This window comes from Hippocampus bargibanti, linkage group LG07, assembly GCF_051943395.1.
Source record: "Hippocampus bargibanti isolate YZ-2025 linkage group LG07, ASM5194339v1, whole genome shotgun sequence".
NCBI classification, from domain to species: Eukaryota; Metazoa; Chordata; class Actinopteri; order Syngnathiformes; family Syngnathidae; genus Hippocampus; species Hippocampus bargibanti.
The window spans coordinates 6,638,365-6,655,462 of NC_142740.1; the positions used below are offsets into that span (position 1 = coordinate 6,638,365).

The window sequence follows — 17,098 nt, forward strand, 5'->3', positions numbered from 1 at the left end:
TCTCATTTTAATGGTTTCTTATGGGAAATTAATTTTTGGGATACACACTTTTTGCCTTACACACTCTGTCTGGGAACCAATTAAGTTTGTAAGACAAGGTATTGGAAAGGTCAGACTGGCTTTTGGTGAGACTCTTTCTGGCAAGGCCAGAGTTCCTTCTCTGTGGTCACTCCATCTATTTGACTGAGTGTACAACGGTGGCGTTACCGCCTCACGCACTCTCTCTCTTGGCACGCAGGCACAATCAGAGCGTAATCTCCTTAGTGCTTATCTCCCGCTCTGTCTACAAAAAAAAGTTTATTGCAATTTCTCACTTAGAACCTTACACATCGAATGGTCCGTCTCGACCTTTGGCGGCCCTCCCTTAATATCTCCCAGCAGATTTAGTTACAGTGATAACTCGGCTTACGAACTTAATTGGTTCCCAAAAAGTGTGTGTAAGGTTAAAAGTTCATTTCCAAACATTTATTTCCCATAAGAAACCATTAAAATGAGAATAATCCGTTCCCAGGTCCCCATAAAACACAATTCTCTACTACTAAGCCTTAAAAATACACAGAATATACCTTATTTAATGTATAAAAAACATGTTATTGTATTGTAATTAAAGAAATAAACTGTACTGTATAATAAAGTCGTTTTATTGACCTTTGTCATGGTCGTTGATGTAGTCGGCTCTTGATGGTATTGGAGTGAGGTTCTCACTCACACTGTCCCCTGCTAGCTGCTTTTCGTTAATCCCAATCAACAGACGTTTTTTTAACCTCTTCTATTGCCTGAGACCGTTGCTTAGACAACACAGAAACACACGTAGCCACAATGGCCGACTTAGCATACTGGTACTGGGATGCTAAGTCACACAAACGGCTACCTCGTTGGTGTTTTTTGATGATCTCCTTCTTCTGCTCAACCTTCATTTTCTTTTGTGTCCTCTTTGGCTTAACACGAGTCTGTGGTGGGGTCTTTTTCGGGCCCATTATAGCAAAAGTACTCCACACGATAACAAACCACGTCTGCACTCAAAGGGGGTGTCGAAAACTAGTCCGCCAGCCACTGTGGCACTGTGTGGTTTGGTTCATCCGCCGAAAACTAGTTTGTATGCCAAGATTATATTCTCGCGAATTTAATGTTTGTAAGGCGAAAAGTTTGTGACTTTAAGCGTTCGTAAACTGAGGTATCACTGAATTTCATCTTTGGATTGAATTTTAAGAGCTCAAAAAAAAAAACATCTGGTACTCACCGTCGCAAGTTCATCAAACTTCCCAAAAAGCTCATTGAGCAACTTGACCAACTCCTGTGCGGTGCACTGAGAAGCCAGGCTGGTGAAGCCCACGATATCGGCAAACAAAATGCTGTCAAGAAAGACGGAACAAGAGAGGTTCAAACAAACATCAGGTGGACGTCAGATTCATGGATTTCTTGCGACGCATTCAAAACAAACAGAATCTGCCAAGACATCAGAGTGAACCGCAACGTGATAAGGGATACAGTGATACATTGGCTTACAAACTTAATTGGTTCCCAGACAGAGTGTGTAAGGCAAAAAGTATGTATCCCAAAAATTAATTTCCCATAGGAAACCATTAAAATGAGAATAATCCGTTCCCAGGTCCCCATAAAACATAATTTTCTACTTTCTAATTTTCTAAGCCTTAAAACTACACAAAATATACCTTATTTTATGTATAATAAATGTGCTATGGTAGTATAATTAAATAAATAAACTGTACTATATAATAAAGTCATTTTATTTACCTTTGTGATGGTCGTTGATGGCTTGATGGGATGGAGTGACCGGTTTCATCAGCATTAAACACTTTATGAGGAATGTAGCCTTCTTTCACCATCATGAGGAATGATCCCTTGGAGGTGCTTTCTCTGTGGTAATTTTACCGAGTTCATCATCAATTGTGTTCTGTTTAGCTGGGTTGATAGCTTTTTGCATCAAGTGTGCAGATGTTTTGTGCAGGTTATTTGTGAAGCCTGGTTGATTTTAATCTTGCAGTCTACACTCTGCCTTTGAACTATCAAAGTTCAAATTTCACTGTGTTTTCTATCCATTTTCTCTCTATTTACTCTCTCTGTCGTCTGCCTGTCTCTTTAATGTTTAAACCACCTCCCCTCACTGCTGCGTTCTTGATCAATCACGTGGCTTTAATCGAAGACTGGGGGCGGGGAATAGAAGACAAAAAACAAGTCGGCTGCCATTTTCTTTTATGAAGAACGGCCTCACTCTCTCTCTGTAAACCCCGCCCCTCACTGCTGCGTTCTTGACAGTTCACGTGCAGCTTTAAGACCGGGGGAGGGGAATAGAGGACAAAAAAAAAGTCAGCTCCCATTTCCTTTTAGGAGAACGGGCTCGTTCGCGAACGACACATCACTCATTGTGGCGCTCCATGTGTATACAAAAAATAGCTCATATGCCATGGTAAAATTTTCATAAATTTAACGTTCGTAACTCGAAAAGTTCCAAAGCCAAGGGGTTCGTAAACCGAGGTATCACTGTACCACCAAATGAGTGACAAGTTGGACCTGAATTCTGTCGATTACCTGATCCAGTGAAACTGAGGAACGTGATGAAAGCTACTTATCCCCAATTTAATTCACCCAGGAAGGCTAGAGACTAGAACCACCATTTATGCTCACAATCTCAACTAAGTCTGTGTAGGCTCTCAGTCGTACAGGAGTGGACCACCGAGAAAAAGGTTTCTTCAGCCGTCATATGTACTTCAGATGACGGCTGAAGAAACCTTTTCCTCGATGAATCTCACCTTGGGACAATCTGGAGTGTTCAATCAACCTGCCACACATGTTTTTGGAATGTGGGTGGAAACCGGAGTTGAGAAGTAGTACAGAAGAACTAGCTACCTCCCTACAGGGAGTCCGGAACAGGAATTGAACCTGGTACCTCTGCACGGTCAGGTTGACGCTCGAACAATTGGACAAGGAGACCTATATACGGTGTCTTAATCATCAAGTACAAGGTCTGCGGACTTAGTTTTTGGAATATGGGAGGAAACCGGAGTACCGGAGAAGAACATGCTACCTCTGTACAGGGAGTCGGGAACAGGAATTGAACCTGGTACCTCTGCACGGTCAGGTCGACACTGTAACAACTGGACAACGAGGCCTATATACGGTGTCTTAATCATCAAGGACAAGGTCTGTGGACTTAGTTGGTCCCCTTCTATTCATTGACCTTGATGTGCGTATTTGCATCCATGTCTTCAAGTTGTCATGACAGCCCATACCTGACATTGTCGTGACGTTGAATGTAGATCTTGTGAAAGATTCTCTCCGGGGGCTTCAGAAAGTCCTCCTTCATCTCCATGGCAACATTCCTGGGCAACAGACTCATTAGCAGACGTTCCTGAGAAAGGGGGAGTGGGGGGAAACTGTTTTGGTGAGCGATATCAACATTTTGTTATTTTTGTGAAAAATAATGGCAAGCAGACTGCAAACACCAGAATAAAATATTTGGGAAATGACACGCCCAAGTTTTTTCCTGAAGTTTTGCATTTTGCTGAGGTGGAAGGCCAAGTTCTCGGTCAATCGAGATCGTGATTCAGGTGAAAAAAACAGAAACCCAAACTGATCATGAGAAATGCAGTGATATCTCATCTTACGAACGCTTCACCTTACGAACATTACATACGCGAGAATATAATCTTGGCATACGAATTAGTTTTCGGCGAACGAACCGAACCACACAGCAGCACGGTCCCAGTACCAATACGCTAAGTTGACCATTGCTACGTGTGGCTAAGTGTGTTGTCTAAGCAACAGTCTCAGTTAATAGAAGAGTTTGAAAAACTTCTGTCGATTTGGATTCACGAAAAGCAGCTAGCAGGGGACCGTGTGAGTGAGGGTATTATTGCAGAGAAAGCACAGCAACTTCACTTGGATATCATCAAGAGGCAACTACATCAACGACCATCGCAAAGGTCAATAAAACAACTTTATTTACAGTATTTTTTATTTCTTTCATTACAATACAATACCACATTTATTATGCATAGAATAATGTATATTTTGTGTAGTTTTAAGGCTTATTTAGTCAAAAATTATGTTTTATGGGAACCTGGGAACGGATTATTCTCATTTTTAATGGTTTCTTATGGGCAATAAATGTTTGGCAAACAAACTTTTCACCATACACACACTTCCTAGGAACCAATTAAGTTCATAAGCTGAGGTACCACTGCAATCACATAATTCATGTCCATGTGTGGAAAACGAGGCTGTTACTCGTGTCAAAAGTGACTTTAATTGGTTTGAATCCCCCCCGATCTTTTCCTTGTTAATCCAAAAGAAGAGAAATTAAAACGGAATATCTGAATAATTCTCGCTGTATTCCACAACGCGTCGCCGTATGCACCGCCACACTTGAATGTCAGGCCATCCATCTCCATGACAACTAAGCAAACTCGCTGTTCGTGACTGTTTGCGTTGCCATCGCGTTCCTTTCCAACTGGTACGCCACGAAAATATCTGTCATGCGCACCAAAGATCAAACCCTAAAATTCCCAAAACACAGACGTCAGTATGACGCGTGAGTTCAAGTTGAAGATAATTTGTCAATCATGAGGACTCAGGATTGGTGATACAGTAATACCTTGGCTTACGAACTTAATTGGTTCCCAGAAAGTGTGTGTGAGGCCAAAACGTGTGTATTCCAAACATTAATTTACCATAGGAAACCATTCAAATGAGACCAATCCGTTCCGATGTCCCCATAAAACATCATTTTCTACAGAATAAGCCTTAGAACTACACACAAAATACCTTATTTTAGGTATAATAAATGTGATATGGTATTATTATTATTAAAGAAATAAACTGTACTATATAATAAAGTCATTTTATTTACCTTTGTGATGGTCGTTGCTGGCTGAATGAAATGGATAGCTTTTTGCTAGTGTCTCAAGGAGCTCTTGGAAGTTGTGATATTGCAACAGATGCAGGCAGACCCACTAGAAACTTCATTAATATTTGGCTCCCTTGCTTTTCTTATCACTTGAAATTGTACAGATGGCTTGTGTGGGTTATTTGTGGAGCCTGATTGATGGGATATTTTAACCTTGCAGTCTACACTTTGTCTTTGAACTATCAATAAAGTTGAAACTAGTCCAAATTTCACTGTTTTCTATCCATTTTCTCACCTTTCCAATTCCCTCATCGGAAATTGGAAAATAACTAAGCAAATCAAATGTCGGATTTAACGATGCTAAAGGGTAAAGCTCCGTCTGTCGGCTAGCGCTTGATGGATCCCAATCAGGATTTTCTTTCACTGTAACCTTTCCACAAATACGCCGACCATGAAAGCAACCTGCTTGCATAATTACCCGTCAGTAGGCAGCCTGCTAAAAAAACAAAACCAGAACGGCGCGAGCCTTACCTGCTTCTCGTTCTCGTCCTCCAGTCTGAGGCGCTCCTCGATGCAGGTGCGGGCCTGCAGGAAGACTTTTCTTTGCATGCGCTCCGTCAAAATCCGCACAAACGCCCCCAACAGGTTGACACTGCTGAAAAGCACCGCGTTGGCCGCCAACTACAAACAGAGAGCAGACGGGACACACCAAATAAATAAACAAACAAACAAAATAGCTGAATGGGATCATTGCCCATTTTGCGTTTCCAGGCTTTTGTTCCCCAGAAATTAATAAAGTTTGTGGAAATAAAACAGCATACATACATCAGCTTACGAACTTAAGTGGTTCCCAGAAAGCGAAACATTTGTCTGCCAAACAATTATTTCCCATGAGAAACCATTAAAATCAGAATGATCTGTCCCAAGGTCCCCATAAAACTTCATTTTCTACTAAATACGCCTTACAACTCCACAAAATATACCTTTTTTATGTACAGTGATACCTCAGCTTACAAACTTAATTGGTTCGCAGAGAGTGTGTGTAAGGTGAAAAGTTCATCTGCCAAACAATTATTTCCCATAAGAAACCATTAAAATCAGAATAATCTGTTCCCAGGTCCCCATATATAATCATTTTCTACTAAATAAGCCTTACAACTACACAAAACGTACCTTATTTTATGTACAGTCATACTTCAGCTCACAAACTTAGTTGGTTCCCAGAGAGTGTGTGTAAGGTGAAAAGTTTGTCTTCCAAACAATTATTTCCCATAAGAAACCATTAAAATCGGAATAAATTGTTCCCTTGTCCCTATAAAACATCATTTTCTACCAAATAAGCCTTACAACTACACCAAATATACCGTTTTTATGTACAGTGATACCGCATCTTACAAACTTAATTGGTTCCCAGAGAGTGTGTGTAAGGTGAAAAGTTTGTCTGCCAAACAATTATTTCCCATAAGAAACCATTAAAATCAGAATACTTTGTTCCCAGGTCCCCATAAAACATCATTTTCTACTAAATAAGCCTTACAACTACACCAAATATACCTTTTTTATGTACAGTGATACCGCATCTTACAAACTTAATTGGTTCCCAGAAAGTGTGTGTAAGGTGAAAAGTTCATCTGCCAAACATTTATTTCCTATAAGAAACCATTAAAAAGAGAATAATCCGTTCCCAGGTTCCCATAAAACATAATTTTCTACTAAATATGCCTTACAACTGTCACGTTTTGCGAGGTGGTGATGGCGTGTGCGGATCCCAAAAAGCAGGCAGGAGGGAGCAGGAGGTTGTTTGACAAATTGTATTATAATAAAGGTCAGCAGGAACAAAATGTAAAACATCAAAATCATCTGAACAGAAAAAATACAAAGTATCAAAAGAAGACCAAAAGTAAAAGTCCGCCAAGGTTAAACAAACACATACACAGCATACACAATACATGCAGCAAACAATGAACCGATACCGGATGGTCGTGCCGGGTGTCCTTTTAAGTGATAGTGATTAAAACGACCAGCACCTGCGAGGCTGCAGGCAGGGCTGACGTCGCTACCCGTTGGTCGCCAATCTGATCGGGACGACCAGCACCTGTGCAGGTGCAGGCGGGGCCGACAGCGCCCCGCGTTGGTCGCCAACCAGATCATGACAAAAACTACACAAAATATACCTTATTTTATGTATAACCTTTTCCAGTGGTTCTTAACCTTTGGGGAAGTGGGGAATGGCGTGTCATTTCTTCCGGTGAACCAAATATTGATTGATAATACGCACCAGTTTTCCATTTCTCATGATTGGTAAAAAAAAATCAAGCCATATGATCAGAATGAAAGTCAATTTGCTGGGTGCATTGGCAAAGTTACTGCCAGCTAGCCCGCACACGGCTTCAATAGCTTGCAAACTTGCTTTCTGCCGTCTCTAGCAGAAGTATATTTATGCTAACGTTAGCATGGGGCTTGTCAAAGTTCCACTGACATTCCACTGTTTCATCCATGGTATTGTTTCATTGCATTCAACCTGAAGTGTACGATACTCGTCACCTGTTTTTACTCGTCGGGCTTATTTAAAAAGCGGCGTTTACCTGTTTTGACATCAACGGCTGCCATCAAATCAAAATTGCTCATTGAACATCAACGGCCACCTTAGGTCAGTATCATCCAATCAAAATTGCGCTTTCGACCAATTGCAGCCCAAACAGGAAATGAACAGCGAAAAAACGAGATTATTTATTTACGGTAGTTTAATCGGCGAACCAGATGCAATCATTAAAAGAGCCATATATGGATCGCGAGCCATAGGTTACCCACCCCTGCCCTCGTAGCTAAAAACAAGTGCAAAAGTCTCATTAAAACTGTATTTTTGAATATCATTGTTGTCGTGGGGAACCGGGAGTTGGCCAATTGGAAAGTGGGGAATTGAGGAAAAAAGGTTAAGAAGCTGATGTATAACCTTATCACCTTATCTCTGAGGGAGAGACACCCTTCCGGCGAAAGCTCATTTCGGCCGCTTGTATCCGGGATGTGGTTCTTTCGGTCACGACTCAAAGTTCGTGACCTTAGATGAGGTCAATTGAGAGTTTCGTCTTTTGGCTCAGCTCCTTCTTCACCAGGACAGATCGGTACAAAGTCCGCATCACAGCAGACACTGCATTGATCGCTCGTGAACAAGACTCCCAGATAGTCCTCCACTTGAGGCAAGATCGCCACCCAACCAATCCTCTACCGAATGTCTCCAGTTGGTCCATAACGCTGCAGCTTGTGCATTAACTGGTACTCGTAAGAGGGTGCATATAACTCCTACGTTGTCATCCATTCACTGCCTCTCGATACAGTTTCCGGATTGTACCGGATGCTATTAGAGGTACTGAAAACAAAGCGGAGGCTTAGCTACTCTTTGGACTGAACGGTCAGCAAGACCCCGAAAACTTGTCTCGAAAGTCATTTTTATTCATTGGCTTTGGATTCCGCATGATACTCGAGTTTTGGTTGGACTGTTTTTGTGCTTTCGACTGTGTTCGTTGCTAATTAGTTGTTCGCTGTGGGGTGAACTATTGAACTATTTTTGCTCAATTTCTCGACAGCCGTGGCTGTCTGGTGATCTGGACGTGATCTGGAACCACAGTTGGGCTGAGTTGAAGACTTTTACAGAAGTGCTAGCTAGGTGGTGTCAAATCTCGCTTGACCGAGTCAACCGCGTCAAGCCTCGTGTTGTGGCTTACACGCGAGTGGGGTAGTCATGCTCCGGGTTTTGACAGTGGCACTGCGACGCAACGACAAAGGCAAATTGGGCAAGCGAAACACGCGGTGGCAGAACCTACCGGTCTCCACAGCTCGCGCATTCTCCCGGCAATGGAGGTGGCGATGACAATAAAGTGGGACGCGGCCAGCGTGACACCAAACACCGCGGCCAGCAGAGTCCTCACCGGCAGCAGCGCGTACGCCACCAGCGTGACCAGCATGAGCTGCCAAACGCCTTGCTGGGGGGCAGGGGGGCCGGCATCCGGCTCCGGCGCCGCTAGCGCCAGCGGGAAGGGGCAGCAGAGGAGCGCGAAGGTGAAGCAGAAGAGCAGCGCCAGTTTAGCCGTCTGCTGCAGCTGCGTCACCTGCAGGTATTTGACGTTGGTGACGATGAAGAGCGAGAGGAAAACCACGCAGTGAACCGGGTTGGAGCCCTTGGAGAGGCTGAGGCGCGGGTTGCGCAGCAGCTCCGCCAGGGAGAGCGCCGCCGCCGCTACGATCAGTACCGCCAGCGCCTTCAGCGTGGACGTCTGCTCCAGCTTCAAGTTGTAGTTGTGGAAAAGAGCCTCCAGCTCGCGGACGCTCAACTCGTCCGAGTCGGCGACGGCGGCAACCGGGCGGCGAGACCCCTTCCCCCGCCGCCCCTTGACTCTCCGGAACGCCATCTCCTCCATAGCGGGGCCATTCACGAAGCGGGGGATGGCGGCGCGCGACGCTTCAACTTTCTGCTCGCAATTTCTCGCCACCCCCCCCCCCCTCTCCTCCTACTTCGCGGGTCCGCGGAAAGTGTGGAAAAAGGAGCGCGCGCGGGGGGGGGGGGGGGGGGGGGGGGGGGGCTTGCGCACCCTGGCCACAGGTTGATGGTATCTGAAAAGTGAACACCGTCTCTTGCTTAAAGGACAACCGACAACATTTATTTCCCCTAACTGACATCAGGAAAACGTTTTTATAGCATCTAAAATACCCAAAACACGCAAACTGATATTTTTAGTCAAATGCAAAACACCAAAGTGCCATAAAATGAGCTCGGAACTGGAGCGATTCAGAAAGTCCCGCCCCTTTGTTCGTGACGTCACGCCAGGATACTCCTTCACAAACTGCCTTTCTCCAGAAACAAAACAATGCCTTCAGAGAGTTCAGATTCGGAGAAGATGCTTTCTTGTTACTCATCCAGTTATGACTATGATTCAAATAGTTCTGAAGAGGAAAGCATAAATGTTTGTTATCGATTAAAGAAGTCCTTTTGTATCAATTTGAGCTATCTGCAATCGATGAAACCGGTGAAGATCTGGACTCCGATGTAGCGCCCAGAAAAAGCACAAGATGGCGCACAAGCTGCATTTCGTCCATTATATAAAGCCGCTTATCAGAGCCGTAAAGCCGCCCGTGATTGGTTAAAATCCGTGGTAGAAGACAGAGGGGTTGGGTTTTACGCACACACACAAAGGAGACCGCCACACGAACATCAGATGTTGAGAAGAGAGAGAAAGCTCCGACAGCGCTACAGAGTAAAACATGACACGGTGGAAAGTGGATATTTGTCCGATCGGTTTGCTCCACTAATATGGCGAATGCTCTCTTTCACCAGGTGAGATCACAGTTAGCGTGCAGTGTGACTAAATGAGTAATCATGCATCAAACTTCCGCTATCCAAGCGCCGAATCGCTAACTCTGGTTAGCTTTCAAGTTTGCCTCTGCTGGTGCTCGACTGCTCTGCTCCGTTGGCCTGATTTGTCCGATGGGAATTTGTGTAAACATACACCTTCCTTATGCGTATTACTGCAATTGGCTGCGACACACAACGATTCACCATCATTTATGTAGTTTTCCTTCTAACTTTGCGATCAACACAGTGTTTTCAGACGAAACAAAGTACCCAAAATGCATTGTGTGTCACTTTCTCGGTCACGGGCGTTCCCTCCGTGACGTCACTTAGGGCATCGTCATCAACTCGAAAACAAAACTTCCTGAATATTCAGTGCACGTCTTCACAGGTAAAATATAGCGTTATGTGATGGAATCTTTGTCAAATGCGCTCAGTAGAAGTCATTTGAAGTCATTTTCCAAATTATGGACGCAACTTTCCGGTGTTGTCGGTTGTCCTTTAATGGTGACGGTCACTGTCAGGGATTACCTTCAATTCATAAAACAGTGACAATAATTCTGTCCTATGTCGTGAGAAGTTGACTCGACCATGCTCAGAGCCTCTCATCAAACAGCCTCAAAAATAGCTAGCTAGCTATCTATTAGTTATCTATTAGCTAGCTAGCTAGATAACTTGATCTGAGTTATTCCCGATTGAACAGGGTCACCTTTGCTGGCTACCTAGCTAGCTATCTATTTCCTATCTATTATCTCTCTAACTAGCTAGCTAGCTATCTATTACTTTTCTATTAGCCAGCTTGTTAACTTGATCTATTTGAGTCATTCCCGATTGAACGTGGTCCCCGTTGCTGACTACCTAGCTAGCTATCTATTTCGTATCTATTTGGTATCTATTAGCTGTCTAACTAGCTAGCTATCTATCATTAGTTTTCTATTAGCTAGCTAGCTAACTTGATCTATTTGAGTTATTCCTGATTGAACGTGGTCACCGTTGCTGGGTACCTAGCTAGCTATCTATTTGCTATCTAGTAGCTGTATAACTAGCTAGCTAGCTAGCGAGCGATCTCTTAATTTTCTATTAGCTAGCTAACTTCATCTATTTGAGTTATTCCCGATTGAACGGGGTCACCCTTGCTGGCTACCTAGCTATCTATCTATTTCCTATCTATTTGCTATCTATTAGCTGCCTAACAAGCTAGCTTACTAGATAGCTAGCTATTAGTTTACTATTAGGTAGCTAGCTAACCTCATCTATTTGAGTTATTCCCGATTGAACGCGGTCTCCGTTGCTGGATACCTATCTAGCTATCTATTTGCTATCTATTAGCTGTCCAACTAGCTAGCTATCTATTAGTTTTCTATTAGCTAGCTAACTTGATCTATTTGAGTTATTCCTGGTTAAACCTGGTCACCGTTGCTGGCTACATAGCTAGCTATCTATTTGGTATTGATTAGCCGTCTAACAAGCTAGCTAGCTATGTATTAGTTATCTATTAGCTAGCTAGGTAACTTGGTCTATTTGAGTTTTTCCCGGTTGAGTGAACGCTGGTGCATGTGGCTCCCGCTGCTCGCCCACAGAAAAACTGATCCTGTGACTGTAAAGTGACCTTGAGAGTTTTGAAAGGCGCTTGTCAATGAAATGTATTATTATAATAAGCACCCCCAGCCCACACCTGAAACCCCCAGAATATCATGCTTCACTCCATCATATGCATCTGCGGCATTTCTTGGGGAGACGCGGCGGCTCGTGTTTGGGGCTGAAGGCGGGCGGCTCCGACCGACGCAGCGCCGCTCAGTGAATTCCCTTCGGCGTCTGCAGTCGCTGGAGATGTAGTCCCCGGCTAAAAATAGCCGCGGCTGCACCAAGCGCGCACGGCGAGATTTAGTTTTTTTTTTCTAACCTTGTCCACCAACCCCCTGGCGCTATTTCACCATTCCAGCTCTGTAAGCTTCTTTTTTGAAAACAACCACAACCGGTGTGAGGTTTAAAAATAGATTCCTCCCCAATAGGGATAAAAAAGGTGTTAGGGTGTGCATCCAAGGCAACGCGATGAAACGTTTGTGACGGTTTGGGGCATGTTTTGTCTGGATTTGCATCTTTTAGCCACGCGTCGTGCACATCTGCCTCTCGGTATGTGAATGCTAGCCTACATATGCTTTTATGGGGGAGGAAAAAAACTAACACTTGCAAAAAGAAATACCAAATGTGTTTTACCACCATTTTTATACAATATCTAGCTAGCTAGCTAGGGTGGTATTGAGTCAGATGCTATCTAGCTGGCTCACTAGCTAGATGCTATCTAGCGAGCTACTGAGCTAGATGCTGTCTAGCTGGCTCACTAGATAGATAGCAGCGAGCTACTGAGCTAGATGCAATCTAGCTGGCTCACTATCGTGATGCTATCTATCTCGCTAGATGCTATCTATCTGGCTCACTAGGTATATGCTATCTTGCTGACTCACTAGCTAGATAGCAGCGAGCTACTGACCTTGATGTTATCTAGCTGGCTCACTATATTGGTGCTATCTACCTTGCTAGATGCTATCTAGCGGGCTCACTAGCTATATGCTATCTAGCTGGCTCACTAGCTAGATGCTACCTAGCGAGCTACTGAGCTAGATGCTATCTCGCTGACTCACTAGCTAGATAGCAGCGAGCTACTGAGCTAGATGCTATCTCGCTGACTCACTAGCTAGATAGCAGCGAGCTAATGAGTTAGATGCTATCTAGCTGGCTCACTATCTAGATGCTATCTACCTCGCTAGATGCTATCTAGCTGGCTCACAAGCTAGATGCTATCTAGCTGGCTCGCTAGCTAGATGCTATCTAGTGAGCTACTGAGCTAGATGCTATCTAGCTGACTCACTAGCTAGATAGAAGCGAGCTACTGAGCTAGTTGCTATCTAGCTGGCTCACTATCTAGAAGCTATCTACCTCACTATATGCTATCTAGCTGGCTCACTAGCTTGATGCTATCTAGCTAGCTACTGAGCGAGATGCTATCTCGCTGCTCACTAGCGAGATGCTATCTACCTCACTAGATGCTATTTAGCTGGCTCACTCGCTAGATGCTGTCAAGCTAACGGGCTAGCTAGCATACATGTTAAGTTTCACGATTAGGTCCGGAGGCTCCCTATTTTGACCACAGTACTTACAATAATTTGTCAGGTAAAACAAAAGAAAATGTAAAAAAATACATTTTTATACTAATTGAATGTGTAAATAAACAATGAAAGCATTTTTGTTTTGTTGACTTATAATATTATAATATTAATAACAATAATAATAATCCATTTTATTTTAAGCGCCTTTCAAAGCTCCCAAGGCTACTACAGTCTTAGACAAGCAGGTACTATAATAAATTAAACATAATTACAAATAGAATACAATAAATAAAATACAATTATAAATAGAAACAAGAGATAGAGCTACACAGAAAATGCATGCATGAAGTTTTTCTGTGGGTGAGCAGAGGCAGGCACATGCCCCGGCGTTCACTCAACCCCTAAGTCACTCAAATAGATTGAAAGCTAGCCAGCTAGCCAAAGGACAGCAAATAAATAGCTAATAGATAGCCAGTTATGAGGATGTGCGAAAAAAAGTTTTGGGCTATCTGGCTGGCAAGCTATCAGCTATCTAGCTGGCAAGCTATTAGCTATCTATTATTAGCCATCCACTAGCTAGCTGGCTACCTATTAGCTGTCTAACTGGCTGGCTGTTAGCTGGCTTGCTGTTGGCTATCTGGCTATCTATTAGCTATTTATTAGCTATCCATTAGCTAGCCTGCGTTGTTTCTTAAGAAAAACTATCTAGCTAATGAGCTACAGAGCTAAATGCTATATATCTGGCTCGCTAGCTAGATGCTATCTAGGTGGCTCACTAGCTTGAGGCTAACAAGCTAACGAGCTAGCTAGCGAGTGAGCTAGCATAAATGTTAAGTTTCACAATTTGGTCGGGAGACTCCCGATTTTGACCACAATACACGCAATAATTTGTAAGGTAAAACAAAAGAAAATGTAAAAAAAAATACATTTTTATACTAATTCATGGTATAAATAAACAATGAAAGCATGTTTATGTTTTATTGACTTCTAATTTTCACCTTTGTAACGCTCACATTATTTTAACACGCCCGGCAGTCGCGAGTACGAAAATCTCCCGATTTATGATTTCTGAAACTTAACATGTATGAGCGAGCAAGCTAGCGCTAGATAGATGGCGAGCTACCGAGATAGATAGTGAGCTACCGAGATAGATAGCGAGCCACTGAGACAGATAGCGAGCTACCGAGATAGATAGCGAGCTACCGAAATAGATAGCGAGCTACCGAGATAGATAGCGAGCTACCGAAATAGAGAGTGAGCTACCGAGATAGATAGCGAGCTAGATAGCATCTAGCTGGATCGCTAGATAGATGCAATCTTGCTGGCTCGCTAGCTAGATGCTATCTAGCAAAGTAGATGCTTTCTAGCTGGCTCGCTAGCTAGATGCCATCTAGCGAGCTAGCAAGCTAGATACTAATTATTTCATTATTATTTATTTTTAATTACTAGAAGTAATTAATTCATTCTTATTAGTTTATTTATTAATATTGCCATTAATTAAATTACGTTTTTATTTATTCAAACAATACCAATCATTTTCCATTACTTATTAACCCCCCAGCCAGATTTCTTTCCTCTCTTGTTCGTAGCATATTGCCACATGTGCCGTTTGTCTCCCGCCCATTGACCAGCAGGTAAAAATACCATAACAAAGATGCTAGGTAGAATTAGCCCAAGGCAAGCGTGGCCTTTCCCGAGCAAGTTTGGTTTCAATCAACACACAAAGTGTTTTTGGCTTGTTTGGCAGCAAACTTCAACTGTGAATCGCCTCTTTTTTTAGAAATTGCTCACAATACGCTAACGGATGCCTATTTTCAAGTGCGCTGAATTCACCGCGAGCACAATACGCTCATCTACTTGAAAGTCTGTCCTCGCATCAAAGCAAAAAATACATAATTGGAGAACAAAGATGCCTTGTGTAAAGCAAAACTTCATACGTTAGGTCACTTGTATCTCAAAGCACCATGACTACCGCACAACAGCAAAGTCATGCTAAGTTATTAATAATAATAATAATAATAATTATTATTATTATTATTATTATTATTATTATTATCATTTATCAGCGCCTTTCAAAACTCTCAAGGTTACTTTACAGTCACCGGTTAAGTTTTTCTGTGGGTGAGCAGCGGCAGCCACATGCGCACAATAACTCAAATAGATCAAATTAGCTAGCTAACTAATAGATAGATAGCTAGCTAGTTAGACAGCCAATAGATAGCAAATAGATAGCTAGCTAGGTAGCCAGAAACGGTGACCCAGTTCAACCGGTAATAACTCAAATAAATCAGGTTAGCTATCTCGCTAATAGATAACTAATAGCTAGCTAACTAGCTAGCTAATTAGAAAGCTAATAGATAGCAAATAGATAGCTAGCTAGGTAGCCAGAAACGGTGACCCCGTTCAACCGGGAATAACTCAAAAAGATCAAGTTAGCTAGCTAGTTAATAGATAACTAATAGCTAGCTAGCTTGTTAGACATCTAATAGATAGTAAATAGCTAGCTAGCTAGGTAGCCAGAAACGGTGACCCTGTTCAACCGGGAATAACTCAAATAGATGAAGTTAGTTAGCTAGCTAATAGATAACTAATAGCTAGCTGGCTAGCTAGCTATTTAGACAGCTAATACATAGCAAACAGCTAGCTAGGTAACTAGAAACGGTGACCCCGTTCAACCGGGAATACCTCAAATAGATCAAGTTAGCTAGCTAGCTAATAGAAAACTAATAGTTAGCTGGCTAGCTAGCTATTTAGACAGCTAATACGTAGCAAATAGCTAGCTATGGAGCCAGAAACGGTGACCCTGTTCAACCGGGAATAACTCAAATAGATCAAGTTAGCTAGCTAGCTAATAGATAACTAATAGCTATCTGGCTAGCTAGCTATTTAGACAGCTAATACATCGCAAATAGCCAGCTAGGTAGCCAAAAACGGTGACCCTGTTCAACCAGGAATAACTCAAATAGATCTAGTTAGCTAGCTAGCTAATAGATAACTAATAGCTAGCTAGGTAGTTGGACAGCTAATAGATAGCAAATAGCTAGCTAGCTAGGTAGCCAGATACGGTGACCCCGTTCAACCGGCAATAACTCAAATAGATCAAGTTAGCTTGCTAGCTAATAGATAACTAATAGATAGCTAGCTAGCTAGCTATTTAGACAGCTAATAGATAGCAAATAGCTAGCTAGGTAGCCAGAAACAGTGACCCTGTTCAACCGGGAATAACTCAAATTGATCAAGTTAGCTTGCTAGCTAATAGAGAACTAATAGCTAGCTAGCTAGCTAGATAGTTAGACAGGTAATAGATAGCAAATAGCTAGCTAGCTAGGTGACCAGAAATGGTGCCCCCGTTCAACCGGGAATAACTCAAATAGATCAAGTTAGCTTGCTAACTAATAGATAACTAATAGATAGGTAGCTAGCTACACCATTACCATCTCCCGGATAGGCAAACATAATTTAATGTCAAATAAGCAGCGAGCACACAAACACAGCCATGCAACCCCCCCCCCCCCCACCCCAACCCCATTTTTTTTTCCTGTCTCCCAAAGTAAGTGACAGCAGTAGATATTTGGACCATCCCCCACCCCCACCCAGGATGCCTGACAGTCCCCCTATTGCCATGGCAACACAGGCAGTAAGACTTGCGGTGATGACTGATCTGCCGATGAGGTGTTTCCCAATCTAACACAATGGCTCACTCTGTTTTTTCTTCTCCTGTCTAGCTCTCCTTCCGACGCTTTGAGAGCTGCTTGGTTGTTTGCCTCCGTCCGTCTTTGG

General features: G+C 42.9%; 1 protein-coding gene across 5 annotated transcripts in view; it reads right to left on the reverse strand.

The window, feature by feature from the left end:
- Positions 1–17,098, reverse strand: part of LOC148895296 (adenylate cyclase type 1-like) — a 102,390-nt gene that overhangs the window by 72,231 nt on the left and 13,061 nt on the right. For 2 of the 5 annotated variants that reach the window (XM_089001005.1, XM_089001007.1), the window contains exons 1-4: positions 8,689–11,204; positions 5,399–5,548; positions 3,252–3,370; positions 1,241–1,352 (exon numbers count right to left, since the gene is read on the reverse strand). In XM_089001005.1, coding sequence (XP_088857131.1) covers positions 1,241–1,352; positions 3,252–3,370; positions 5,399–5,548; positions 8,689–9,282 — 975 coding nt within the window. In that variant the 5' untranslated portion in view covers positions 9,283–11,204. Of the gene's footprint in view, positions 1–1,240; positions 1,353–3,251; positions 3,371–5,398; positions 5,549–8,688; positions 11,205–17,098 lie in introns of those variants that run through there. The other 3 variants (XM_089001004.1, XM_089001006.1, XM_089001008.1) reach the window with 2 other exon arrangements.